This window comes from Etheostoma cragini, chromosome 12 (genome assembly GCF_013103735.1).
Source record: "Etheostoma cragini isolate CJK2018 chromosome 12, CSU_Ecrag_1.0, whole genome shotgun sequence".
Taxonomy (NCBI): Eukaryota; Metazoa; Chordata; class Actinopteri; order Perciformes; family Percidae; genus Etheostoma; species Etheostoma cragini.
This window is the reverse complement of record NC_048418.1, coordinates 9,341,507-9,367,469: the sequence shown is the minus strand read 5'-3', so window position 1 is coordinate 9,367,469 and position 25,963 is coordinate 9,341,507. Positions and strand designations below refer to the sequence as shown.

Below are 25,963 nucleotides of genomic sequence, written 5' to 3'. Positions count from 1 at the left end.
CAGTATGGCCACTTTTAACTGTTTTATGTTTTCTTTTTGACAAGGGCACTTATTTATTTATTTTGTGTCAAAAGCTCTGTTTTTTCAAGCCATTCCATAATTGTGATTTAATGATTTGGTTAAAATGCACTCAACTGAGTCTGCAGATAAGAATTACATTTATTTTTGAGAGCATTCTGTTCTGCATATTTCAGCAGCAGCAGCAGCCTTTCTGTTTAAGTGCTACTCAGAACGTCTGCTCGGTAAGAAAAAGGAGCGTGGTGATTGGCTGTGAGTGGGCTGTGAAGAAATTACTATTTAACGTCTCTCTTGTCCATATACATTACACCCCATGACTGTCAAATCACGCTTGTGAAGGATAACAATCACACCTAATCCCATCTCGCATGATGGACCCATCCACTTTCCCATTCACCAAATTGCCCTCCCCGTGGAAACATCCATTAGCTCCCCAGCTGTGTACTCCACTGATTGTATTCTGGGTGATGGACAGCTATTTCCCTGGTCATTCCACGTCTTGCACTACAGCAGCGATAAGTGACTGATAACCTAGTAAGCCGCCGGCCGTCCCAAATGAATCTACTCTGTGATGGGACGTGTCTCCCCCCCCTTTCCTTTTCTCTCCATGTGTAACCACTCTGCATTGGGCTCATTGTTGTGGGAGAGTGACTGCTATAAGTATATGGATTGAACCTGAGGTAGTTTATCTTTGCTCCACGGCGCATGGACCCGCCCATCGAGTGCCTGCTGCCACTCTCCCTCGCAGCTGAAGTGGGAAATAGATGGAGTTGGAAATGAAACCATATGTATTGGAAGGCAGCTGCTGCGTCAGCCACCAAGTACCTTTTCTTATACATTATTTATGCAACGCTTATTTCTTCAACCTTTTTCCTCCCCGTTTCTTATTTTCTGTAATCTCATTCATGCTAGTCCCCTTTCAAAGAGAGCAAGCACATTTTTTTCATAAATTGGAAAGATTTTGATATCCTGATTAAAGATGAAACACAAATGAATGTATATGACTATTTTCTTTCCCCCCTTCCTTAATTACTTTAATACTGTACAAAACACAATAACAGATTTTACTGGTACAGACCTTTTCAAGGTATGCCTAGCAGAACTCAGTCTAAGCTTATTTAATAAAACAGAGACATCCTTGAAATTGATAACGCTTAAGTTTACTTACACAACTGCTTTTTTGTTGCCTTACTGGAAACATTTGCAACAACCAAGAGATGCTTTTATTTCTAAAGACAATGCAGCCTCCATAAACAATCAGTGTATACTAGGCATGCAGCAGATATAATAAAAAGTAAGTCAACCTATCTCAGATGGATTTGTTTGTTCTTAAGCCCACATTAAAATTGACTCCATCTCCTCTATGCTTCTGGTTCAGTACTCACATTCAGCATGGGGATGTTCTCTCCCATCTCCTCTGTCACTATGGTTTCCCTTTGCAGAGCAGCCATCTCCAAAGAGTCAGAAAGATTTAAGGATGAAGAGTCAGGTAGGATGCTCTGAATATGTCACACAGGTTGTTCAAACAATAAACAGCGTCGGTATTCACCAGTGAGCGCACAGACATAGACTTGTCTTCTTTAGAAGTGGAACAACAACATTAGCTCAATGTGGCAGTCTGCTAAATTTAATAATTTACGCACAAACACACATGCTGTTTGTAGACATGTGTGCCTGACGTGTTGTCCAATATCCATGGCAACTCTGGATTTCCAACTGCATGCCTGTTAGTGAGCCTTTATAATGTCAATCATTCCAAAGAATGTTGATAGGAATTTTAGCAGTCACAGATTTTCTTTCATTCTCATCTGCAACAATAGCTGTGGCATAAATTATGCTCAGTTGTTGCCTGATAGACAGAATTGTCAACTTGATACACTGTCAACTCCGTGAAATAGACAGATTCCAAGGTCTGGACCGAGGCAAGCTCAGTGGACCCAACTTGTTTTCTGAGTGCCTTTTCTTAAACTTTAAGAAAACTAAAATAAAGAAGAGTTAGAGAGGGTCACATTTTAATGATGGTTGCTTAGACAGAAAGCCTTTTAATAAACATGAACAGCTTTCTGGCTCTTGTACAGATTGCATTTTTTGAATGTATTATTTATTCATGCAAAGTCGATTTTACACCAAAACTAAGAAAGCAAAGAAGAATCAACTGATAGCAACATGGATTCTAATCACAGTAAATAATTGTTATGGTTAGATCCCATCATAATGGGCAACAGGCAATTTTAGAGACTACTCAAATGGTCTTTACCAATTAATCCAATTTAATTTATCCATCAATTTTTTGTCCCTTCCAGGTCCAGATGCTAAACCCCTTATAATAAATAGTTCTGGGCCAAAACCTGCTGGTTTTCCATCATACTTTGGCTTGTATGTCTGTGAAGCAGGTGTTACATTACATTTGATTGGTTAACCCTGCAGCACTATGGAGATAGGTTGGCAATGAGAGACTAACCCTGCAGAGCCATGTTTTAGACAAAACATTAAGCAATTACGCAAAATAACTGATAATTAAAATAATTGTTAGCTACAGACCTAGTATCGTGTATTTTGTATGTGTATAAAGAGAACAGCATTATTTTTCAGCCCTGTTCATAGTTTTTGATGTCATACTTTTTTTTAACACTCAATTACATTTTATTGACTTGGCACAGCTGTCCAATAATTTAAGTGCTAATGATCCTCTGCTGAATACTTATTTTTCCTTCATCATTTTATAATGCTAACTTAATATATGTGCTTTACCTTTAGTTAATGCCTCAGTTCTATTTTCAAACACAAAACAAAATGCTCCAACACTCCGTCCTGATGGCAGTCAGGGATCTATTTGTAGCTTTGGGGAGTAAAGGCCTTGTAACGCTGCTTGTCTTTCATTATTATTTCAGTGTGACACAGCCTGATGTCACAATCAGACAGGAAGAGAGAGAGATTAAAAAGTAAAAAAGGCAGCTGCCGTCAGTGGAGGTTGAATGTGACTCACTGTGCCTCCCATCCTCCACTAAACTCCATGTTTTCTCTTCATGTTTGGGGGGGCTACAACACACATATGGAGGTAATGTTCAAATTGTATTTCTAATATTTTTTCCATTAGTGTTACGTATAGAAATTGCTGAACGCAGGAGGAGTGATACAAGTATTTTATTAAGTGGAATGATACAATTCCGTCCTGGGCAACAAGAAAAAAATAGAGGCAGGTGAGCGTGGATTTCTTCCCATGGAGCCGGCATGAAAATTATTTTAGTTTAGTTAACTTCTGTTTTCTGGCAGGCAGGTTAGCCGACCAGTTTGCACTCTGGAGTTGCTAACAAACAATGGAGACCTTTGCAAAAAACAGTTGGTGGGGACTGGATAATAACATTAAATATATTACACATATAAAATATATACATGTAATTTAAAAGGCCAGGCAATTATGCTTTATCAAGGCTAAGCTATTTCAGTTTTCAGGTGTTTATTTTGGCAGATCTGGCTCTTGAAAAAGGATGGTATTTTGAAAATTTCGAAATTATTCCAGACGCTTGACTTTTTCAACATCTTGGATGCTAATAGTCACAGCATAGTCTCTCTCTCACACACACACACACACACACAGACACACAAACACCTGTCTGAGAATATTATAGCCTAATTAATGTTAATGCGTAAATGAATGGAAAATGAATTTCATGAGCTTTTTTTATATTGAGCCATTTTATTTTTTGGGGAATGCATATATGATAATAATAAAATAAAATAAAACAAAGGGGAAAATAATGATTTAGACATTGATTACCATAGTTCAGCCCTAGAATATATGGCTGGAGCTTATTATTATACAGTTTATGCGCTGAAATTAGCAGCTGGTTAGCTTAGTTAAGCATACAGGATGAGAGAAACGGAAATACAGCTAGGCCCAGTCGTTAGGTAGGAAAATCCACCTACCAGTGCCTTTTTAAGCTCATCAGTTAATACATTATACCTTATTAGTTTTTGTAGAAATACAACTTATGCTTTTTAGTGTAGTGTTTTATTGGGCTTATGCGACAGAACAAGTCTTGGGTGGGACCTTTATGGAATCAAGAAATAGTCCAGCATAGTCCACATAACCCCCCGGTAAAACAGCAAATTACATTCCGGTTTTCACAGCTAACTAGTTAGCCAGAAAGAAAGGGTCTGATCATATTTCTAATAAAGTCAAGCTATTCCTTTAGGTTCTTCATGAAGCAGACAATTCACATATTACACTGGTTGCACTTTGTCAAATGGGACAACCTGCTGCTTTTCGGTTCTATATAATGCCAACTGAATAGCTTTAGGTTTTGGACTGTTATGTATAAAACAAGGAATCAAAAAAATGTCACCTTGGGCTCCGGGAACTTGTGATGTACATCTTTCGCTATTATCTGTCTTTTCATAGACCAAACAATCTAAAATGAAAATAGTCGCAGTCCCAAACGACATACTGTGACTCATTTAATTAGGCAAAACCCCAAAAAATATTCAAGTGCTTATCACTTTACAGACTGTTGTGCACAGCCATTCTCTGACAAGTCTCTCAAAAACAAACCCATATATTAGTCTTTGCTACAGTACAAAGTCAGCAGCAACACCCCTGCAGCTGTTTGTGATGTATTTAAAGTAATCCAGTCCTCATCGCCACCAAGGAAACGTGTTGTGAAACAAGCCCTTTATGAGCACCTATGTATCTGACCAACATCATCCCTCCTCTCATTACTCACATTACAGAGATGAGGGACTTAGCACCAGGATGTATCATTAGGATAACCACGTCTCATCACTTTCTCCAGACCAACACCTCATTCTTATGCATAGATGAGGAAAGAGGGGAAAATAGAGGATCAAAAAGAGAGGAAGGGTCGGTCGACACGCAGCACATACTCCATCAAATGAGAGGAGAGTGTACATAAAACACAATCCAGACCGAGAGAGGAAGTAACTGACAGATCACATACTCATCAGTTTACCAGAAAAACTGTGTAATTCTTCTGCAAGGCGATTCGGGCAGAAGACAAATACTATGTAGTAGGATGGATGGTGCTGCTGCATCCCTGCTTTCGATTTTAATCTCCCACTTGTCTTGTGTGACATGGCTGTGCATTTACATGGAAATCCGGCTTGTAGCTATATAAATCGCGCTATTAAGTGGTGACAGCAGCAAACAAAGCCTTTTGATACATACGTATGGGCAGAGGCCGCGCACACGCGTTAGATAAAACCTCACTGTTAATGTTACACACTTGTCACTCAGCCAGGAAGTGCTGCATTACAAAGTTTGACTTGAGTGAGCTTACAATAGACATATCTGCAAGACAGTAACAGTAAAAGTCAGGGAAGTGATTCATATCTGCTTTTAAAGGTGTTTGAGGCCTTTGTTGCACGAGATAGGGGTCTTAAGAAGCTTTACATTACATTACATGTCATTTAGCTGACGCTTTTTATCCAAAGCAACTTCCAAATGCTATACATATCAGAGGTCACCCGCCTCTGGAGCAACTATGGGTTAAGTGTCTTGCACAGGGACACATTGGTGGATCCAAGCTCATCCAACTTGACCTCCTCAGTCTTTGAAAAACGCATGCGATGATTCACACTTCAAATAGCCAAATTGTACTACTATTACTAGTATTCATCTTACGCCGGCTCCAGCCATACATTGTTAGATTACGGGCATTGTAATAGTATTTTTCTTTCAGTGAACAGTCAGTGGTGAATCCTGCATAGATCCTGCATCCAGCAGCAGAGGCTTTGCAGGTAGTCCAAACTCAAGTTTGTATCCTCTGTGATCCCTCAGGTAAACACACAAACACACAAAAACACACACACACACACACACACACACACACACACACACACACACACACACAGACAGACACAGACACACACACACACACACACGATGAATCCACAGTAAAACACAGCATGCATGCATTGAGAGTGAAGTGTGTAATGATGCTGCCTCCTTGTATAAACTCACTTTACAAGTTGTAGAAGGGATGTACAAAGTTTGATCCGCCTCAGCTCAGTAAACAGACCACACTGCTGGAGAAGCGGTGGTGAAGCTGGAGAAAATTTTCATAACAAATGTCCAGCAGGCTCAACAAGACTCACAGTTTATCCATGATAACTTTTTTTCTTGCCTACTACACATTTTATTCTAATGTTAGGGGTCCAGCAGTCCTAATTGCAAATGTCCCCCGTCCTCACTCTTTCTTAGATGAATCTCTAAAGCATTTTCTTCACCCCAGGTCACGTCTTCTGGGGTACCAGGGGCGTCCCCTCCAGCGTCTGGTTGGCTGGAAGAGGCGGAGGGCTCCAGTCCGGCTGGTAGAAGTGGATGTCAAAAGTCCGTGCCCATTTAGCAAAGACCCGCTTCTCTGTGATGAAGCGGTGGTGGCTTCCCCGTCGCCCACGCTCATGAGAAATGTACATGGCACACTCATCTGGACCACGTGGCTCGTAGTAGTGGTAGGGGACTGAGTGGTGCTGAGGCTCCCTGCAGTAGTAGTGAGAAAGGAGAGATGGGTGACATTTAAAAACACTTTATGGGAGATTTATGTTTTATGTGACACCACAGTGTTTTTCATTTTGTGGGGATGGAGGGGGACTGATCTGTATTCATTTGTCTCTGCATGGATTACACAACCAAATTTAGCCCATTTAAATAACTTTTAAATGCCACCTGCACCTCAACACTGAATAAAAAACAAATGAAGAAACAAAGTTTGAGCATGACTAATAAAAGTTCTAAAAATGGAACCTCGGAATGGTTCAGGCGAGCCAGAGGGACGCCTTTCTATAGTGCACACACGATTAGATGATGTACACAGTACATCATCATCTAATCGTGTATGCTCTCTTTCACAATAAATGGTCCAAATAAATAAATAATAACACAAAAGATCAGTGAGCTGTGCATCCTCGCTGCCGCCTGCTTTCAGAAATGTAACACCCTCCTCCATCTCGCCTCCTTCCTGTATTGGTATGCTTTTATTGTTTCACTTCTCTCATAATGCTTCAATAGCAAGTGATTAAAGAGTGTCAAGCCCAGCAAAGGATATTTCTGTCTCATCTTTTGTTTCTTTCAAATACAGATTATTGTTTTTGTTTTATTCTATCCTTCGGAGACGTTAAATAATTTTTTTCTTGAAGTTTTGGGAAACCTTGAGTCTCCACCATGTTGTGCTGTTTTTAAAATAACACTCATATGGTATGGAAGATATTCTTTTTGTGTCTTTGTCCTAATGTCATGCACAACAAATCCTGATTTTGTTGAAAATGTTGGTGAAACTAAAATTGTTCACCAGTCTAATGTGCGCTAAATAATACAATACCATTGAAATCTGTTTTATGTCATTCCCTAGTCTCTCTGCACAGTATAATATCCTATAAAAAATAAGCTTAAACTGTAAAACGATGCACACCACCACAGTGTTCCTGCACTTTAAAAGCTGCAGTAATTGAGTGATTTAGCAGTATGTAAGAAGTCATTAAGAACACTCTTTCCTACAGGAGTCAGGACATTTTCACATTCTTTAGAGAAAAGGTAAGGAGGTTACTTAAAAATCAACAACTTCACAATTTCAGTGAGTGAATAAAAAAGAGAAAAAGAGAAGGGCCTCGAAAAACGCTCACACTATTAGGACACACACTATTAGTATTAGGATGTTTGGGTGTATTGGTTATTTATTCATGAATGCTTTGGCTTTATAAATGACTACTTTTCATGTCAATAAAACATATTTGACTAAAAGAGAGAGAAACATGTTTTTTGAATTCTCAGTTGGATCACATCAAGTAAAGTCTACTGACCACTCGTTGTGACAACTAAAAGAGTTGCCAAGTATCAGCTTAAGCCAACAATTTTTAATAAGAAATAATGCTGCATTTCCTTTACTGTATTTCAGTTAGTTTCACTATCAATGTTTTACACAAATTCCCTGTAATGAGGACATTTAGGGAAACTTAATTTTAGTTATAACTGCATCTCAAAATTTTACATATGTTTTCCAATAACTATAAATGGCTGCTTAATTGGTTAAGTAACATCTAGTTCAAGTAATAAACTTTGTTCAAATCTTAGTGTTTCTTTATAACATGTAATATTAGTTACTTATAAAGATTTGAACACCTAAAGAGTCAAATAACCTGCTTCAACAGGTTTGAGTTGATCAGATTTGATTGACAGTGACAAAACATCTAAGCAGTAACACTTTATAATAACCATCACTGATAAATGGTAAATTGATTGTTAATTATACTTAAGTTAATAGTTATTTTATGGATAACAAACAATTAAATCAAAAATGTTTATTGTTGCACACACTTGAACATGTTATTGTTACACAATGTTTTGCATTTTAAAGTTTTTGTTAGTGATTACCAAATTTTTTCTAAACCTTTAAGAAACCTTTAGAAAAAACTTCAATAGACATTATTTGGATGGCTATGAAGTTGCAACTATTATAATACTTTGTTAACGGTTAATAAACACTTTGTTACTTTGTTTTCATCTCCATACTTGATAATCCACAATATGTCATAGAGGATGAACTATTCCTGTCTTATCTCAAATTCATGCCAGATATAAAGCTTTCTTTTGCTTAAAATTTGGGGAATACAACTTGTGTATCCTCTTAAAGCTCTCAGTAGCTGATAATAAATCCACTAGATTGGATGTGGTTTTTGACTCTGTCTGGAGGATGAATGAGTAAAAAATGGCCTGTATAGTGTGACATAGGAGACAACAAACAAAAAAGGTGGATGAAACAAAGGGAGAGAGTTTGATTGTCCTTAGTTTAAGTGTAGCTCGTAATTAGACAATCTGGATTGATGGGATCTCCCATTAAAAGGGGGCTAAAGAGGGAACAGGGTATATGCAGGAACCATAAGTTCATAGTATATATAGTATGTCATAAAAAGTCTGTACTCATACTACAGTATGTCTTAAAAGTCATAGTAGTGTTACAATCCCAGACATATTTACATTGTATATTTTGTGTGTGCCTAAACAATGTGAGAACTTTCTTATTCTTTGAGAGTCTGTGCTTTGACAGGTGCCCTTTCCAGCATATGATTCCAGTGCAGATTGATTCTCCTGCCAATGATGCTTTCATTGCAGATTGGCTGATTGGGAGGCTGGTATATTCCCAGATTCCCGAGTGGACGCAGAGGCTTGATGGTGGCAGCAGTTCCTCCTCGTCCTCTGAACTTTGTATTTAGATTGCCAGGTGTGCCCTGCCATCCTCCCCAACCACCAACCCCATATGTACAAACGTAATACTGTAATTCTTGTGCACACACAAATACATACTCACTCTTGTTACGCATGTGTGTGCAAGTGAAGTATATAAGTATGTGCAAGTGAGGTATCCATGTATGTGCAAATTAAAATACATATTTATAAGAAAGTGAAGTATCCATGTCTGCACAAGGGAAATATTTGTGTGTGCAAGTGAACTATAAATATATGCATGTATGTGCAAGTGGTTAGTACCAGTATATACAGCAATTCATGTGCAAGGGAAGAAAATATGTATGTCCAATATACTGTATATGTATTGTATGTGCAAGTGAGTATTCAATTCTGGCCCATGTGGCATCTAACACTGCTAGTGCTGTGATAATTGTGTGTATAGTAAGCTTTGACTGGTAGCCTGTTTACAGCCGTGGCTTTCTTCAGTACGGTGCATGTCTTAGGTAGTTAACTTAGCTCCAACATTAACTTGACTCCTAATTAACTATAAGTACTTTGTGCATATAAAGAACACTTTAGTTAGCTAATTAGCTAAGCTACTTGTATATACCATTTCACTTGTCTGTGAATACAATATTTTTATTTGGATGTGAAGCAAATAAATTGCTTTATTTTTTTTGCGTTCATTTCCACTCTCCACTTCCTTTCTATTGTTGTGCTATGACAAGCCTAGAATGGGGTAAGGAGACGATGCCCTTAAAAAATAATAGTAACAAATGTCATAAAAATTCAGAAGAAAATCATAGTGTAGTATGTCATTAAAAATTCAGTATAGTATGTCATAAAAGTCATATAAAGTCATATTATTGTATGTAAAACATTGTTTTTAAAAATAGACATATTATATATAGTATGTCAAAAAGAGTCATAGTATGGTTTGCTGCAAAAAAAGTCATAAAAAGTCTTGAAAAGTCATAGTATAGTATGTTGAAAACAGTCATAAACAGTCATAGTGAACTACGTCAGAAGAAAAGTCATAGTATAGTATGTCAAAAAAGTTATAATATAGTATGTCAAAAAAAGTAATAAAAAGTCATAGTCAAGAATGTATGTCAAGAAAAGTCATAATGTAGTATGCAGAAGAAAAGTCATAGTCATTGTATATGTCAAAAAATATTAAAAAGTCATAGAAAGTCATAATATAGTGTTGAAAGAACATATAAAAAGTCTTAGGATAGTATTTTTAAAGAATTATAAAAAGGCACAGTATAGTATGTAAAAAAGAATGATGGAATAATATGTTGAAAAAAGTTTTAAAAAACGTCATAGTGTAGTATGTCGAAAAAGTCATAGTATGGTATGTAGAAGAAAAGTCATATTCATTATAAAATGTAAAATATGTAAAAGTCATAGTAAAGCATGTTGAAAAGTCATAAAAGGTCATAGTATAGTATAGTATGTCGAAAAAGTCAGAAAAAGTCATAGTACAGTATGTCAGTGTGTCAAGAAAAGTCATAGTATAGTATGTAGAAGAAAAGTCATAGTCAGGGTATAAAATGTAAAATATGTAAAAGTCATAGTAAAGCATGTCAAAAAAGTCACAAAAAGTCATAGTATAGTATGTCGAAAAAGTCATAGAATAATAGGTTGAAGAAAAAGTCTGTATTGTATGTAAAAAAAGTCATAAAAAGTCATAGTATAGTATGTCATAAAACGTCATAGAATGTCATAGTAGAGTAATGTGTGTCAGTGTGTCAAGAAAATAGTATGTAGAAGAAAAGTCAGTCATTGTATAAAACGTCAAAAAATATCAAAAGCTAATAAAAGTTCATGATATAGTATGTTGAAAAAAGTTATAAAAAGGTCTTAGGATAGTGTTTCAAAAAAAAAAATTTTAAAAGTCACAGTATAGTATGTCGAAAAAGTCATAGTATAGTATGTAGAACAAAAGTCATTTTCATTGTAGAATATGTAAAATATGTAAAAGTCATGTTGAAAAAGTCATAAAAAGTAATAGTACAGTATGTCAGTATGTCAAGAAAAGTCATAGTATAGTATGTAGAAGAACAGTCATAGTCATTGTGTAATATGTAAATTATGTAAAAGTCATAGTAAAGCATGTCTAAAAAGTCATAGTATAGTATGTCAGAAAAAGTCATAGAACAGTATGTTGAACAAAACGTCTGTATTATATGTCAAAAACAAGTCATAAAACGTTATAGTATAGTATGTTGGAAAAAAAAGTCAGTAGCGTATGTAAAAAAAAAAGTCATAAAAATCATAGTATAGTATGTGGAAAAAAGTAATTGTGTATTATGTCAAAAAAGTCACAGTAAAAGTATGTTGAAAAGTCATAAAAAGTCATAGTTTAGTATGTCGAAAAAGTCATAAAAAGTCATAGTACAGTATGTCAGTATGTCAAGAAAAGTCCTAGAATAGTATGTAGAAGAAAGGTCAAAGTCATTGTATAATATGTAAAATATGTAAAAGTCATAGTAAAGCATGTTAAAAAAGTCATTGAGTATTATGTCAAAAAAGTCATAGTATAGTATGTTGAAAAAGTCATAAAAAGTCATAGTAAAGCATGTCAAAAAAGTCATTGAAAAATCATACTAAAAAAAAAAAAAGTCATAGAATAGTAGGTTGAAGAAAAAGTCTGTATTGTATGTCAAAAAAGAGTCATAAAAAGTCATAGTATAGTATGTCAAAAAGTCATAGAATGGCATGTGAACAAAAAGTCAGTGTCATATGTAAAAAAAAAGTCATAAAAAGTCATAGTATAGTATGTTGAAAAAGTCATAGAATGTCATAGTAGAGTATGTCATTGTGTCAAGAAAATAGTATGTAGAAGAAAAGTCACAGTCATTGTATAATATGTCGAACAATATCAAAAGGTCATAAAAGGTCATGATATGGTATGTTGAAAAAAGGTATAAAAAGTCTTAGGATAGTATTTCAGAAAAAAGTCCTAGAATAGTATGTTGTATAAAAAGTCATTATTGTATGTAATTTTTTTTAATAAAAAATCATAGTATAGTACGTCGGAAAAAAATTATAGTATAGTATGTTGAAAAAAGTCATTGAGTATTATGTCAAAAAAGTCGTAGTAAAGTATGTTGAAAAAGTCATAAAAAGTCATAGTAAAGCATGTCAAAAAAGTCATAAAAAATCATAGTATAGTATGTCAGAAAAACGTCCTAGAATAGTATGTTGAACAAAAAGTCAGTAGCGTGTGTCAAAAAAAAGTCATAAAAATCATAGTATAATATGTTGAAAAAAAGTCATTGTGTATTATGTCAAAAAGTCATAGTAAAGTATGTTACAAAAAGTCATAAAAAAGGCACAGAATGATCTGTCAAAAAAAATCATAAAAAGTCATGTCAAAAAAAGTCATAGTAAAGCATGTTGAAAATAGTGATAAAGGTCATAGTATGGCAAAAAAGTCATAAAATGACACAGTATGTCAGTATGTCAAGAAAGTCATTGTATAGTACGTTGAAAAAAAGTCATAGTATAGTATGTTGAAAAAAGTCATAGAATGTCCTAGTAGAGTATGTCAGTGTGTCAAGAAAATAGTATGTAGAAGAGAAGTCACAGTCATTTTATATTATGTCGAAAAATATCAAAAGGTCATAAATGGTCATGATATAGTATGTTGAAAAAAGTTATAAAAGGTCATAGGATGGTATTTCAAAAAAATTATGAAAACGTCACAGTATAGTATGTCGAAAAAAGTCATAGTATAATATGTCGAAAAAAGTTAAAAAAACGTCATTGTATAGTATGTTGAAAAAATCATAGTATAGTATGTAGAAGAAGTAATTTTCATTGTATAATATGTAAAATATGTAAAAGTCATGTTGAAAAAGTCATAAAAAGTTATAGTACAGTATGTCAGTATGTCAAGAAAAGTCATAGTATAGTATGTAGAAGAACAGTCATAGTCATTGTGTAATATGTAAAATATGTAAAGTCATAATAAAGCATGTCAAAAAAGTCATAGTATAGTATGTCAGAAAAAAGTAATTGAACAGTATGTTGAACAAAAAGTCTGTATCGTATGTCAAAAACAAGTCATAAAAAGTTATAGTATAGTATTTTGGAAAAAAGTCAGTAGCTTATTATAAAAAAAAGTTGTAAAAATCATAGTATAGTATGTTGAAAAAAGTCATTGTGTATTATGTCAAAAAAGTCATAGTAAAGTATGTTACAAAAAGTCATAAAAAAGGCACAGAATGATCTGTCAGAAAAGTCATAAAAAGTCATGTCGAAAGAAGTCATAGTAAAGCATGTTGAAAATAGTGATAAAAGGTCATAGTATAGTATGTCAAAAAAGTCATAAAATGACACAGTATGTCAGTATGTCAAGAAAGTCGTAGTGTAGTATGTAGAAGAAAAGTCATAGTCATTGTATAATATGTAAAATATGTGAAAGTCATAGTAAAGCATGTCAAAAAAGTCATAAAAAGTCATAGTATAGTATGTCAAAAAAAGTCCTAGAATAGTATGTTGAACGAAAAGTCTGTATCGTATTTATAAAAAAAGTTATAAAAAGTCATAGTATGGTATGTCAGAAAAAAGGCATAGAATAGTATGTTGAACAAAATGTCTGTATCAAATGTTTAAAAAAAGTCATAAAAAGTCGGTATCGGTATAAATGGTATTGTATGGTATGTTGAAAAAAGTCATAATAAATTATAAGAAGAAGAAAATGTATGTTGAAACGGAAGTTAAGGCTGGACTACAATAGAGCTGTTTCTCGAGCAGTTTTTGAAGAGTGTATTCTTTGGAAGATGGTAAGTCCCTTTGGGGTGGACTTTGGGCTTTTTCACTTTGTAAAACTACTATGCGTACTATAACGGTCCCAAAAAATATATAACACAAAGGAAAGGGGGAAAGCCGAAAAGCATAATATGAGACCACTTTAAAAAAGTGTCATAGAACAGTATGTCAAAAAAGTCATAAAAAGTCATAGAATTGTATGTTGAAAAAGTCATAGTAGGTAGAAAAAACTTCATAGAATAGTAAGTTGAAAAAAGTCATATAGCATGTCAGTCCTTACCTTATGTGTCTAGAACCAACCCACACCGCCACCAACAAAATTAAGCTCCGAGCTGTTTACTTACCGTATTTGGCTTCATATGGGTGTGAAACCTCAAGTCAAAAAGACCATAATCAGGTTGGAACCCATAGCCGTTGGGGTCTTCCAAACAGCATTTTACAGTATCACACTCAACTGACACCCTCACCATTGTTTTGTATCATTTTTGACTTCTTCATTTTGGGTTTTAGACTTTAAAACAAAATAAGCCTCCCTGGGTTGAACCCACAACCTTCAATCTTCAGAAAGCTTGCCAGGGATTTATTATACTGAGCTGATTGCAATATTTGAAGCAGGCTGGTTTGACATTGTATTTATAATTCAACATTGCTGAGGCTAAAAACATGAAAAACTCTGGAGACACAGCATGTTTATGATCCTTCAACCTCAGATTATGATTTGCCTGTAAAGGCATCATCTTATCTTGGTGAGCTATACCAAACAATTAAGTTAGCTATTTTTTTTAATTATTTGTGCTTCACACCACTGAGAGGGATACTTGGATAACCTCAAATTTGTATGGTTAGTCACTGGAATTTTGAGCCTTTCGACCCCCCCCCCCCCCCCCCCCCCTTCATATTATTCTTGTTTATGGTACAAGTGGTGGTGTATATATGTCTTGTTTTTTTTTTGTTTTTCCTCCCTGCCTTATCTGTGTTAATGTTGTATACCATGTGATGTGATGTGATCTGCAACCTAATTTCCCTATGGGGACAATAAACATGAACTACACTGACACTTCTCTTATCAAAAATTAGGTCCATATTCATTGAAAAAAATCCTTGAAAAAGTCATAGTATCGTATATTAAAAAAAAAATCCTTGCCTTATGTATCTGGAACCAACCTACCACGCCACCAACCAAATTACACTCTGAGCTGTTCTTTAAGCATATTTGATTTTCAAAAAAGTCATTAAGAGTCATAGTATAGTAGGTCAAAAAAGTCATAGTATAGCATGTTGAAAAAAGTCATAAAAAGTCATAGTATAGTATGTTGAAAAAAGTCATAAAAAGTCATAGTATAGTATGTCAAAAAAGTCATAGTATAGCATACAGAAAAAAGTAAAAAAAAGTCACAGTAAAGTATGTTGAAAAAACATCATAGTGTAGTATGTCAAAAAAGTCACAATTCAGTATGTCAAAAAAAGTCATTAAAAGTCATAGTATACAGTATGTTGAAAAAGAATCATAGTATAGTACGTTGAAAAAAGTCATAGTATAGCATGTCAAAAAGGTTATAGTATAGTATCTTTTTTTTTCAAAAGGTCATAGACTGGTTTGTCAAAAAAAGTTACAGTCCAGTATGTTAAAAAAAAACATAATAAAAAGTCAATGTGTAGTATGTCAAAAAAGTCACGGTTCAGTATGTCAAAAAAAGTCAATAAAAGTCATAGCATATAGCATTTTGAAAATCATAGTATGTTATGTTAAAAAAAGTCATAAAATAGTACGTCAAAAAAAGTCACAGTATAGTATCTCCTAAACGTAATATAATAATGTTGAAAAAAGTCATTAAAAGTCAGAGTATAGTATGTCATAAAATGTCATAACAATTCACAAAAAAGTCATAGTAAAGTGTGTCAAAACAATCATAGTATAGTATGTCATTAAAAGTCATTGTATAGTAAGTAAAACGTGTCATTAGAAATTACAAAAAACACATAGTATAGTGTTCTAAAAAGTCAGAGTATAGTATGTGATAAAAAAAGTCATAGTGCAGTGAATAGAAAAATGAGCAGAGTGAGACCGTTGCATTTTCCTCTCTAATATCTCACATGCCTACAAGTTTAAATATTTGTAAAGTTAGCACATTTACTGACATTTAAAAAAAAACTAATATTCAGGCAATTTCAAAAAACATCTCCAGCTCCACTGACATTTTATTCATCAGCTCCCTGAATATATTTATAGAATTAATCTTTATTTTATCTGGTGGACGTTCTGCTATGAATATCTATACACTTGAAGGGACTTCATATACAGTTTTGCTTTAAAAACTTTATATGAAGATGATGATGCTTGTTGGTGAGCTGATGCTTATATATTACATGCAGCTCCATTGTCTCACCTGCAGAAGTCAGGGGCAACCATGCCGTAGACATTGATCCGGTCGCAAAGCTCCAGGGCGATAGTCATGGTGAACCAGCCGGTGCTCAGCCAGGAGTTTGATATCCTTCTGCAAAGTGGAGGAGGGGGGGAAGAAGAAGACTTGATTTCATGCGTGGAAGATCACAAGGATGAACAATGTACAGTATTTGATTTTTTTGAAAGTGATTAACTGGAATCGACAATAAAAAAATCTGATATCTGTGTATTATAGCAGAGATTAGTACAAATTAAAGATTTATCTATATCCAGAGGTTGATTTTTCTGACTGCAAAATCATTCAAGTTCCCTTGCAGCTTCATTAAAATACAGATGGATCCTACACATCGACTGATACAAATGAACCCTGCCAAATAATCAAACTCTTAATTAGTCTTGGTGTGCATGGAGTGCAGATACTGTAGTTGAAATGACAAAGCTTCGGCTGCAGAACCATCTGTCTGCTTTCACACTCCAGTTTCTTAAGTCAAGCCTGCTAAGAAATTAGCACTAATAATAGTTTCCTGAGATACGCTGGTGTGAAAGAAACATGAAATATTTTTTTTTATTGTATTAGGAATCTCTAAATCTAAACGTCCATCGGAGTGGTTTCTTTAATATGGTTGATATCAGATGGAAAAACATCTGGACCACAAATCTCTTCAGTGTGAAGTGGAAATAAGTAACTTTAAAACTAAGCTAAATTAACAAAAATTATGATATTCTCATTCTGGGGTTTTGACAGCAAAAGTAATGAATAAGCCCTACTTGAAGTTAAGTGAATTATGCAGCAATGAGAACATTCAAAAAGGTAAATTTTGAGATTTTTGTGATCTTTAGACCTTTCATTTGCCGCCAAACTTCGTTTCCCAGTGCTCTGACCACATACCTTCCGATTACCCATCAGCCTCAGCAGTTTAGTGCCAATGTCAGCATGCTAACAGACTAAATTATGATGATTAACATGGTAAATATTATCTGCTAAACATCAGCATGTTAGAACTGAGCATGCTTACATGCTGATGTTAGCATTTAGCTCAAATCACCATTCTGCCTAAGTGCAGCCTCAAAGTCTGTAAGTCTGAGCTGCTAGCTCAGGTTTTCACAAAGCAGTAGGGACACAAAAACTTCATGGTGTTGATCTCAGGCTCGTTGGCTTGTAGCCACGATTGTAATCACTGACAAGCACAGTTGTGCAGGGGGTTTAGCTGTTGTGGACCAAAGCACTTTTGGAATAATCAGTATTCATCAAATCAATTTATAAATTAATTTGAGTGAAAAAAATGTGAAAAAAACTACTGTGTGTGAGTAGGTGTCTCACACACAGTGTAAACATTTTCAAGTATGAGCTGATATAACACAGTTTAGAAGAGATCAATTTGAATCCTTCAGCTGAATCAGGCACAGCTGTGATTCTCTTCATGCTTCTCTGCTGCACAGCTGAACCTCATCTTGACTAGGATTGTGATTGGTGACCAGTGGAGGTCTTCATGCATCAGTTATCAGGTGCATTTTAAGATGGGCACTTTGGACAATGAATACGATAATATAATATACAATAGTACCCTTGCATCCTTTATTGTTTGAACAGTCATTTATGATAAAACAAATAATAAAACAAAATGTGTTCTACTTGGTCAGGGGATCAATAAAGTAATTATACATTTATCTTCTTAGTACCAAGAATATTTGTACCAAATGTCATGGCAATCCATTCAATAGTTGTGTTCAATTTGCTTTTCCAATCCTGACCAAAGTGGTGGACCAACTGACAGGAACCCCAACCACCCATAGGAGTCCTGCTGCTTGCATGGCTGAAAAATAGTTTTTCGTTTGACCTAGACTTTAAACACCTAAAACATGCAATAAAAACAATTCTGGGTCTGCTCCACAATACAAGTGGTTCTTGCTTGGCCCATGCTACACCTTTCCCCCAAGTTTCATGAAAATTGGGCCAGTGGTTATTTCTGTAGTCATGCTGACAAACATAACATAATGTCCCTGGTGGCGGCGGTGATAATAATGTGAATAGGAGTGAGGAGACAGAGTATCAAACTCTTGTTTAAGTGCAGTTTGACGGGATGCTGCTTTCAGAAGGCTTGATTCTGCTTCTTGTCTGTTCCCACACATATAGCATCCACAGCGGCGGAGGTTTCAACTTGGCAAGAAACAAAGCATGGGCCTGATAAGTAAAATCTTCACAAGAACAACCAGATAGAAATCCCGACATCCTGCTCTCCTACGGTTGATGCCCCCTCATCAACCGCAGGTGAGCAGGATGTCGGGACATTTGGAGTGGAGGTTTTACCAGGTTGTTTGAAAAGGAGTTTGTCCTATTTTCTCACAGAGAGAAAACACGTCAGGCAGAAATCCTAAAAAAAAATAAAAATCCTGTTAAGCATTTATTTTTAACCTTTCCCCTGCTCCCCCTGGGAACTATTATAGGCTATACATTTTACACTTGAATTCAGATACTCTTAAAAAAAATTGCACACGGTAAATATGGTGCAATATGTAGTAAATGGCAAGCCCTTGATACCTTAGTTTTGCTCTCTTTCAGCAATTAAACAAACAACTCTCCTTCATCATCCCTCCATTATTTCACCAAAATCCAACCCCACAACCTGTAGGAAAAATGGATCCACAAATGGTTGCTTCCTGCCGTTTTACTGTTTTGCCAAACAACCCTAACCCTCCTGAAGCACTGCACTGAGTGACAATGTGATGAATAGGGACTATGCACTGTGGTCTGACTCTCTTCTTTATTAGTCTGACAAACAACAGTGTCGGCTCAAACTGATGCTATCGCAGCCAAAGCACAGACTTCTCATTTTAATTTAATTACGACAGGACTCAGGTTGTCTGGAACATGTTGATTTGTTGTGATATGCAAAGACAGCCACTGGGCATTACTATGACAACAGTCCCTCCACCCATCCCACACACCACCACACCCACACACAAACCTTTTGCATATTAAAAAACTTTCAAAGTTCAAAGCACAACATTTTGTCGTCAAGCTGTCTGTGGTGGATGCGCGGAGGTCTTAGTCAGGAGGCATGCAGCTAATCGCACTTAAGAAGTCTTCCTCATTTCCTTGTTGATGAACATGCTGATGAATAATGTGGTGTGAAATGTCAAGCTCTTAGCTTCAATGGCTGTCTTCAAAAAGCACTGGAAGCACGCTGTGATTGGGAGGATGGATTTATCACTGTGAAGGAGAACGGTGCTCCTCCTCAGATTTACACAGTTCAGTTACTTGATTCTATTAAAAAGTAAACATATTTGTACACTCGTATTTAATAAAGTTGATGACTGGTTTCAATATAATGGCACTTTATAACAAGTTCCTTTGCCTTGAAAAATCAAATCACACCCTGCAGGCAGAGTGCATTACTTTTTACTTTTGAGAAAAAAATATAGATTCAAATATATTCAAAAGTGTAGAATCTCTCCAATTATGAAAACAGGAGCTTATTACAGAAATAGAATTGTGCTGCTCTTTGTTGTTGCACTGTATTCATTTCTAAAGAGCAAGTGTATTGTCACTGAGTTTATTTTAATGGTGGTTGTGTGACTGCTGAGAATTAAAAGCCACATGAAGGTGTGACTATATCTGAAACACCTGTTGAATATCATTATCTGTGTTCTCTTAAGGACATGAAGCTGAAACATACTAGTGAAAACAAAGAGACATCTTTTGTTGTGAAAGGTTTCTTCTCGCATTACAAACACCAGCAGGCATGTACAGTGTAAGATTTATTTATACACAAGGTCTCTAATGACTGGAGTAATTAGAGGTTGTTGGTTGTTGATTACTGATTTAAGGTACTTTGTTTCTGTATCTACTTGACTTCCATGCCACTTTCCGTCTGATCACAGCTCCCATTTCTGTTGCATCACTATTTTTGCAATCCTAAGGGGTGAAAACTGCAAGAACAAAGCTGCCATTTCTTTGGTTTGCACTCTTTCCATGCATGTATTTATTCCCCTTATTAGTGTTTTACTTCTGATGTTACTTCTCTTTAAGCAGCAGACTCTCTTTCCTGGTTCAACTGGGTTTGCTTTTTGTTCCTATTTTGTCTAATTTTCTATATATTCCTCCCTCTTAACATTGTTGTAGGCTATGGTTTATTATAAATTCAATTCATAGGGGTTGAGAGGATGGTGGATTTGGTCAAGTGTTCTTGCAGGTCTGTGAACTCTCCGCTGCGGCTGCAGCTGTTGTTCTATTGTTCTCCGTTGCATATTGGGCCTACTGTGGCTTCTCTTATCCTCTTTCTAACCTTTTAAATCACCAAAGATTAGTTTTCCAGGAATGCATCTGCATTAGCAGGCATTGTATCAGCTTTTTCAACAACATTTCAAATTGTTTCAAAAGGGATCAAACCTTTGGTAACTGAACAATCGTGCCAGCTACACATTTTATTCCAGCAAACTACACCAATAATCAGGCCAATGTATCGAGTTGACTGTTGGACTGTAAACGATCACAACAAAAGCTTTACGGGGAACATAAAATATATTATAAAAAAATAAAACTTATTTCAACAGCTACTTTTACTTTAATTTAACACAGAGGATGCAGAGAGACACCTGTTTTTCATTGCTCCTCTGTTAGTCTGTATAGTTAATAGTTTTTAACGGCTGGATGTGACAACATCCCACACATTGAAAAAGCACGAATCGTGCACAATAGTTATTAATTTGAAGGTACAAAAAAGTAAGAACTGGTAAAATATGTTCAAAAAGCTATTAACCTTAAGGTTGGAAAAGTATTGACTGTTTTGCCCTCAAAGCCAGATGATGCTTCTGTTAATTGTAACACAACTGTGTGGAATTGGTGTTGACTGGTAACGTTCCTTGCTTTTTGAATTGAGGAACGGATTTTACTGTTTTATGTCAGGATACTTACATGTTACACATTGAGCATTTCTTCTCTTTGGGCCATACAAAAACATTTATGGTAATACTATTGTTATTAACGTTCCTTGGTTCTAGGAGCCGAGGTTTGCTTAGCCGTGTCACACTGTGGAGATTGACCACTTAAAGAAAGGAGAAATCTAAGGTCTCATCCACCAGCCTATTAATTGGACTAACATTAAAAGGCACATTTTGTACCTCACGTCGCTGCAAATTTCTGCATCATATTGCATCTCTTTGAGCAGGACTAAGTGCCTACTTTGCCTGATCATTACCATAATGACAACATGAGTCACAATGTTACACAGTTCAACAGTGACACAGTTAACATTAATATGTGTTCCCCCAGCCTGCCTAGGGTCCCCCCATGGCTACAAATGGCAATAGGAGTAAACCGAGCCCTGGGTCTCCTGCTCTGCTTTTGAGAAAATCTCAGACGGGCTGATCTTGAATCTTGCTCCTTATGAGGTCATAAAGGGCAAAGTTACCTCCCCTTCCTCTGCTTTGTCCGCCCAGAGAATTTGGCCTGCCCATGAGAAAGAGAGAGACATCATGGCTTTCTCTCCACCTCTATAGGTACAGACACAGAAATGGCATGTCCTAAGGAAAACTTATTGTGGGAGTGGCTCTAGTGGCTGTAATTCTGCACCAAGGCTGAATTTGTGGAAAGAGACTTCAGATATGGTATTAGGGGACCACTAAGGCCTACATAATATATAGCATCCAAAAAGCACCATGTCACGGCACCTCTAAGCGCTTGTCATGCAGTAATAGGCTTAAAGATGTAAATTTACCACACCTATATGATCTTTTTAAAAGCTTTTTTGGGGGGGCATTTTAGGCCGACAGCTGAAGAAGTGAAAGGGGATAGAGGTGGGACTGAAATGCAGCAAAGGGCTGCAGGTTGGAGTCAAACCTGAGCTATCAGGGCGCCCACCAATATGATCTTTTTACCAAAATAAAAGCATGCCACAATATAATAATGTCACTGTAATTTATAGGTTGAAATTAAGGATTATCTGTTAAATCTCTGTTTTCAATCAACAGATTCATCGTTGAGTCTATAAAAGGGTCTTAAAATAGTAAAGAAGCCCAAGATGAAGCTGTATTTTGTCCGATCATAAATCTAATTCCAAATTTATTTATTTATTTTTATTTATTTTTTCTCCCTAATGTCTGTATTACATTTGTACACTGTATTTATCAACGTGTTGTAAAGAGTTTTATCTGTTTTACTACTTTCTTATTTGTATTGTTGACTGTAATTTTCTTATTGTTGTTGTTTTTTAGGGAGACAATTTTAAGATCTGTCCAGGGACAACGGATGAAAAATAGCCTCTTGGCTAATTCTGGTGCATTTACAGCAATGTTGATTAATGTACACTGTCCCTGTCAAATAAATTATTAAATTAAATTAAATTAAATATGTGAAATGATGTAAAAAAAACAACAAATTATCAGATTTAGAATCTTAAACCAACATATGTTGAGAATATTTTCTCTATGAACTTGATTAATATTAACCTTTTACTCGAAAATAGCTGGTTTATTTTCTGTATGTCGAGTAATCTATTCACTCCATTCTAAAATGCTAAATTTGTTGTCCCTCGTAAATCTCATAGTCAGGATCAGATTAACCTCCCTCCGTATTGCATTCTCAAACACTTGTTCTGATAGTGACACACACCAATCTTTTCCTCACCTGTCCTTGCCGGTCTCCTTTTTGAAGAGCTCGTCAAACTGCAGCATCTTCTGCCAGGAGATGATGTAGACTTTGAGTTTGGGCAGCACCTGGTTCATCAGCCTCAGGTTGTTGTACACCAGGCCCTTCCCGTCACGCCTCATGTAGCTGCTGGGGCCCCAGAAGATGAACACTGTGTCCTGGCTGGCATTGAGCAGCTCGTGGCGACTCCGCAGGACCCTCTGCATGCTTGAGTGAGCGATGACACGTAGGGAGGTGCGGCGGCCGACGTCGCGGGCGTAACCTCTGGCGGTGGGAGCGTCGTTCATGCGGATGACGCACTCGGCCTGGTCAATCTCCTCCCCCCGACCGCCTCCGCTGAGGTGACCTGAGCTGGTCACTAGGGCGCAAGTCCGGCAGTGCATCCTGGGAGGCTGATTAATGGAGGAAAACAAGAATGAAGTCAAATAAAACTTTCACATAAAAATATGTAGTCTGCATCCAAATATTTGGCCTCCTCATTCCCTCTGGAAACACCCGCAGCACTGCCAGTAGAATGTTTTGTTTTGCACCATATTTGTGATAAACGCTTTTCTTTTTTTCAAGAAGTCAAAACTGCTCTGAAAGTTGTGTTTAGCCCCGGTTTATACAGAAATATGCAAAGCAGCCAGAAATGCACACCTAGGGGGACTTTGGTAAAAAGCTTTGTGTTTGAGGCAGAAAATGCTTTGTTGACAAATGAGTAGCGACAGAGCCTCCTGGGAATTTGTAGCTTGTCATATTGCTTTGCGATTGGTAGAAACCCCGGGGTCTTACAAAGGATTCACCTTACATCTTTCTCCCACTCGCACACAACAGAGGAATGTGTGTTTACCTCAAAAACAACAGTCCTGATGCAGAACATTCATATTGAATTCTAAACCTATAAAGTATTCAGCATATGATATATTTGATCAGGACTTCCATAGGAAACTCATGAAAGAGATTACTGCTGATATTAAAATACACATGATGAATATGTGGATTAAATACCCACCCCTGCATGGTACGGTTAAGCAATTAACACCCAATCATGCTCTGTGGCATGTATAAAAATGCTAAGCAGGCCTAGTTGATTCAGATTTTGTATCAAGATGGCAAGAGGAAAATATCTATTTTAATTTGCAAGAGGGTTCATTGTTGGGGGATAAAAAACAGGAACTTCAGTCACAAAGACTGCTCAACTGGCTCTTGTTTCAATAGGAACAGTGAATAAAATGACATCAGCAAACTGTGTTGAAAACCTATGGTCAACAGCGGACATTTGATGATTGTGATGCTTGTGCGTGAATGCAATATTTAAGGAAAAACAGACTAGCAACTTTTCCTCAGATTGCCAATGCAGGATGTGACCAGGCAGTGTCTGCAAGAACAATCTGTGGACAATTACATAAAGAGGGATATTATGGTAGGGCTGCAATAGCTCCTCAGCAGAAAAAATATATATAATAATTTCCATTCTTATAACCATAACAAATTTACATTTTGATGGCATTAACAAGAAATGGAGTTTATTTATATAGCACTTTTCTAGTCTTAACATCTAATCAAAGCGCTTTACCTGGTACAGGAACCATTCACCATTCAAACACATTCATACACTGTAGCTGCCATACAAGGTGCCACCTGCTCATCAGATAAACACTCACACACATTCGGGGTTCAAAGTGTCTTGCCCAAGGACACTTTGACATGGGACTGCAGGGCCAGGAACCGAACCACCAACCTTCCCACCACAAGAGGTGTGTGTGTGTGTGTGTGTGTGTGATTATCATCTTCATCTGCTGACTTTGACTTAGTGGCATATTTCCATCTGAACATCCTCATCTGGTTAATGAGACCTTGAGGAGCAAGGGGAGAAAGACAATACAGAGAAGAAGGTGTGAAAGAGAGAAGAAAAATGATAAAAACAAATTAAAATGAAAAAATGGCGAAAGCCAAAAGAGATACATGGAGGCAGTGAGAGCCACCTCGGTGCCATAGTGCTTGATGAAATGTTGAGCTAATTAGGTCCTAGCGGTCTACGCCATCACCAGCAGCAGCATCTATCCATTCCTCCCATCTCTCCTCACCGCCCCTCCCTTTTCCCACCTGGCAGCGCCTTGACAGCAAATCTGGCTGTTGAGCTGCAGCACCAGTGGAGCAGGTCAGAAATCCCATTTTCACCCAGGGGCTTTTAAGTGGCTCTACAGACGCTATTCTCACTTCCTCTGTCTCACAAAGAATTTAAGTGGGCCTTGCTGGCCAGAAATGGCCTCTTCAGGGAGCTTGGTCAGGCTATTACCGAGAAATAGGCTGAATGGTCTGGACAAGGCTCTCCATTTCAGCCGGAATTACATGACCCATCCAATATGGTGGTTTGGGTTGAGGAGATTGACTTGAAGAACTGGCTGCGAGACACACTACTCCTAAAAACTGTAAATTTCATTTAAATTGTAGTTATCCTTGACAAAACTGCTGAGGAAATGTTGTGATTCATTTAATAAATGGTTCATAATTCAAAGCACATCTATCATTAATGTGTTCTTTCAAACAACAAAATACCTTTGATCATGTTGCAAAGATTTACTGCATCTAAACTCCGGCTGTTAAGGTTCTTTAAAAGTGCATTTCATCAGTTTCCCAGTGCTTTGCCTCATCAAAGCTGCAATATGTAATTTAACCAAAGTGAATAAACACTCTAAATGTTGTTTTCTGATTAACATTAGGCTATTTTTGTCTTTCTCTAGGCATAAAAATAGACACAAGAAAGGAGAAAAGTTTAAATGTTTTCAGTTTCCCGCAGTATAGTCTGAAAACACTAAAGCTGGTTGTAAAGCTAGTGAATACATTTAGTATCACAGGAAACTAGATGATCTAAGGAATCAACCATGATGTTGTAAGTTAAACTATGAAGAATTTAAATTAAAAATTTGCT

General features: G+C 36.4%; 1 protein-coding gene across 1 annotated transcript in view; it reads right to left on the bottom strand.

Moving 5' to 3' along the window:
• Window positions 1–3,146: 3,146 nt before the first annotated feature.
• The window catches only part of st6galnac5a (ST6 (alpha-N-acetyl-neuraminyl-2,3-beta-galactosyl-1,3)-N-acetylgalactosaminide alpha-2,6-sialyltransferase 5a), a 50,505-nt gene continuing 27,688 nt past the window's right edge, over window positions 3,147–25,963 (bottom strand). The window contains exons 3-5 of the mRNA XM_034888319.1: window positions 23,029–23,441; window positions 16,387–16,494; window positions 3,147–6,517 (exon numbers count right to left, since the gene is read on the bottom strand). Of these exons, the coding sequence (XP_034744210.1) occupies window positions 6,271–6,517; window positions 16,387–16,494; window positions 23,029–23,441 (768 nt within the window). The 3' untranslated portion in view covers window positions 3,147–6,270. The remainder of the gene's footprint in view (window positions 6,518–16,386; window positions 16,495–23,028; window positions 23,442–25,963) is intronic.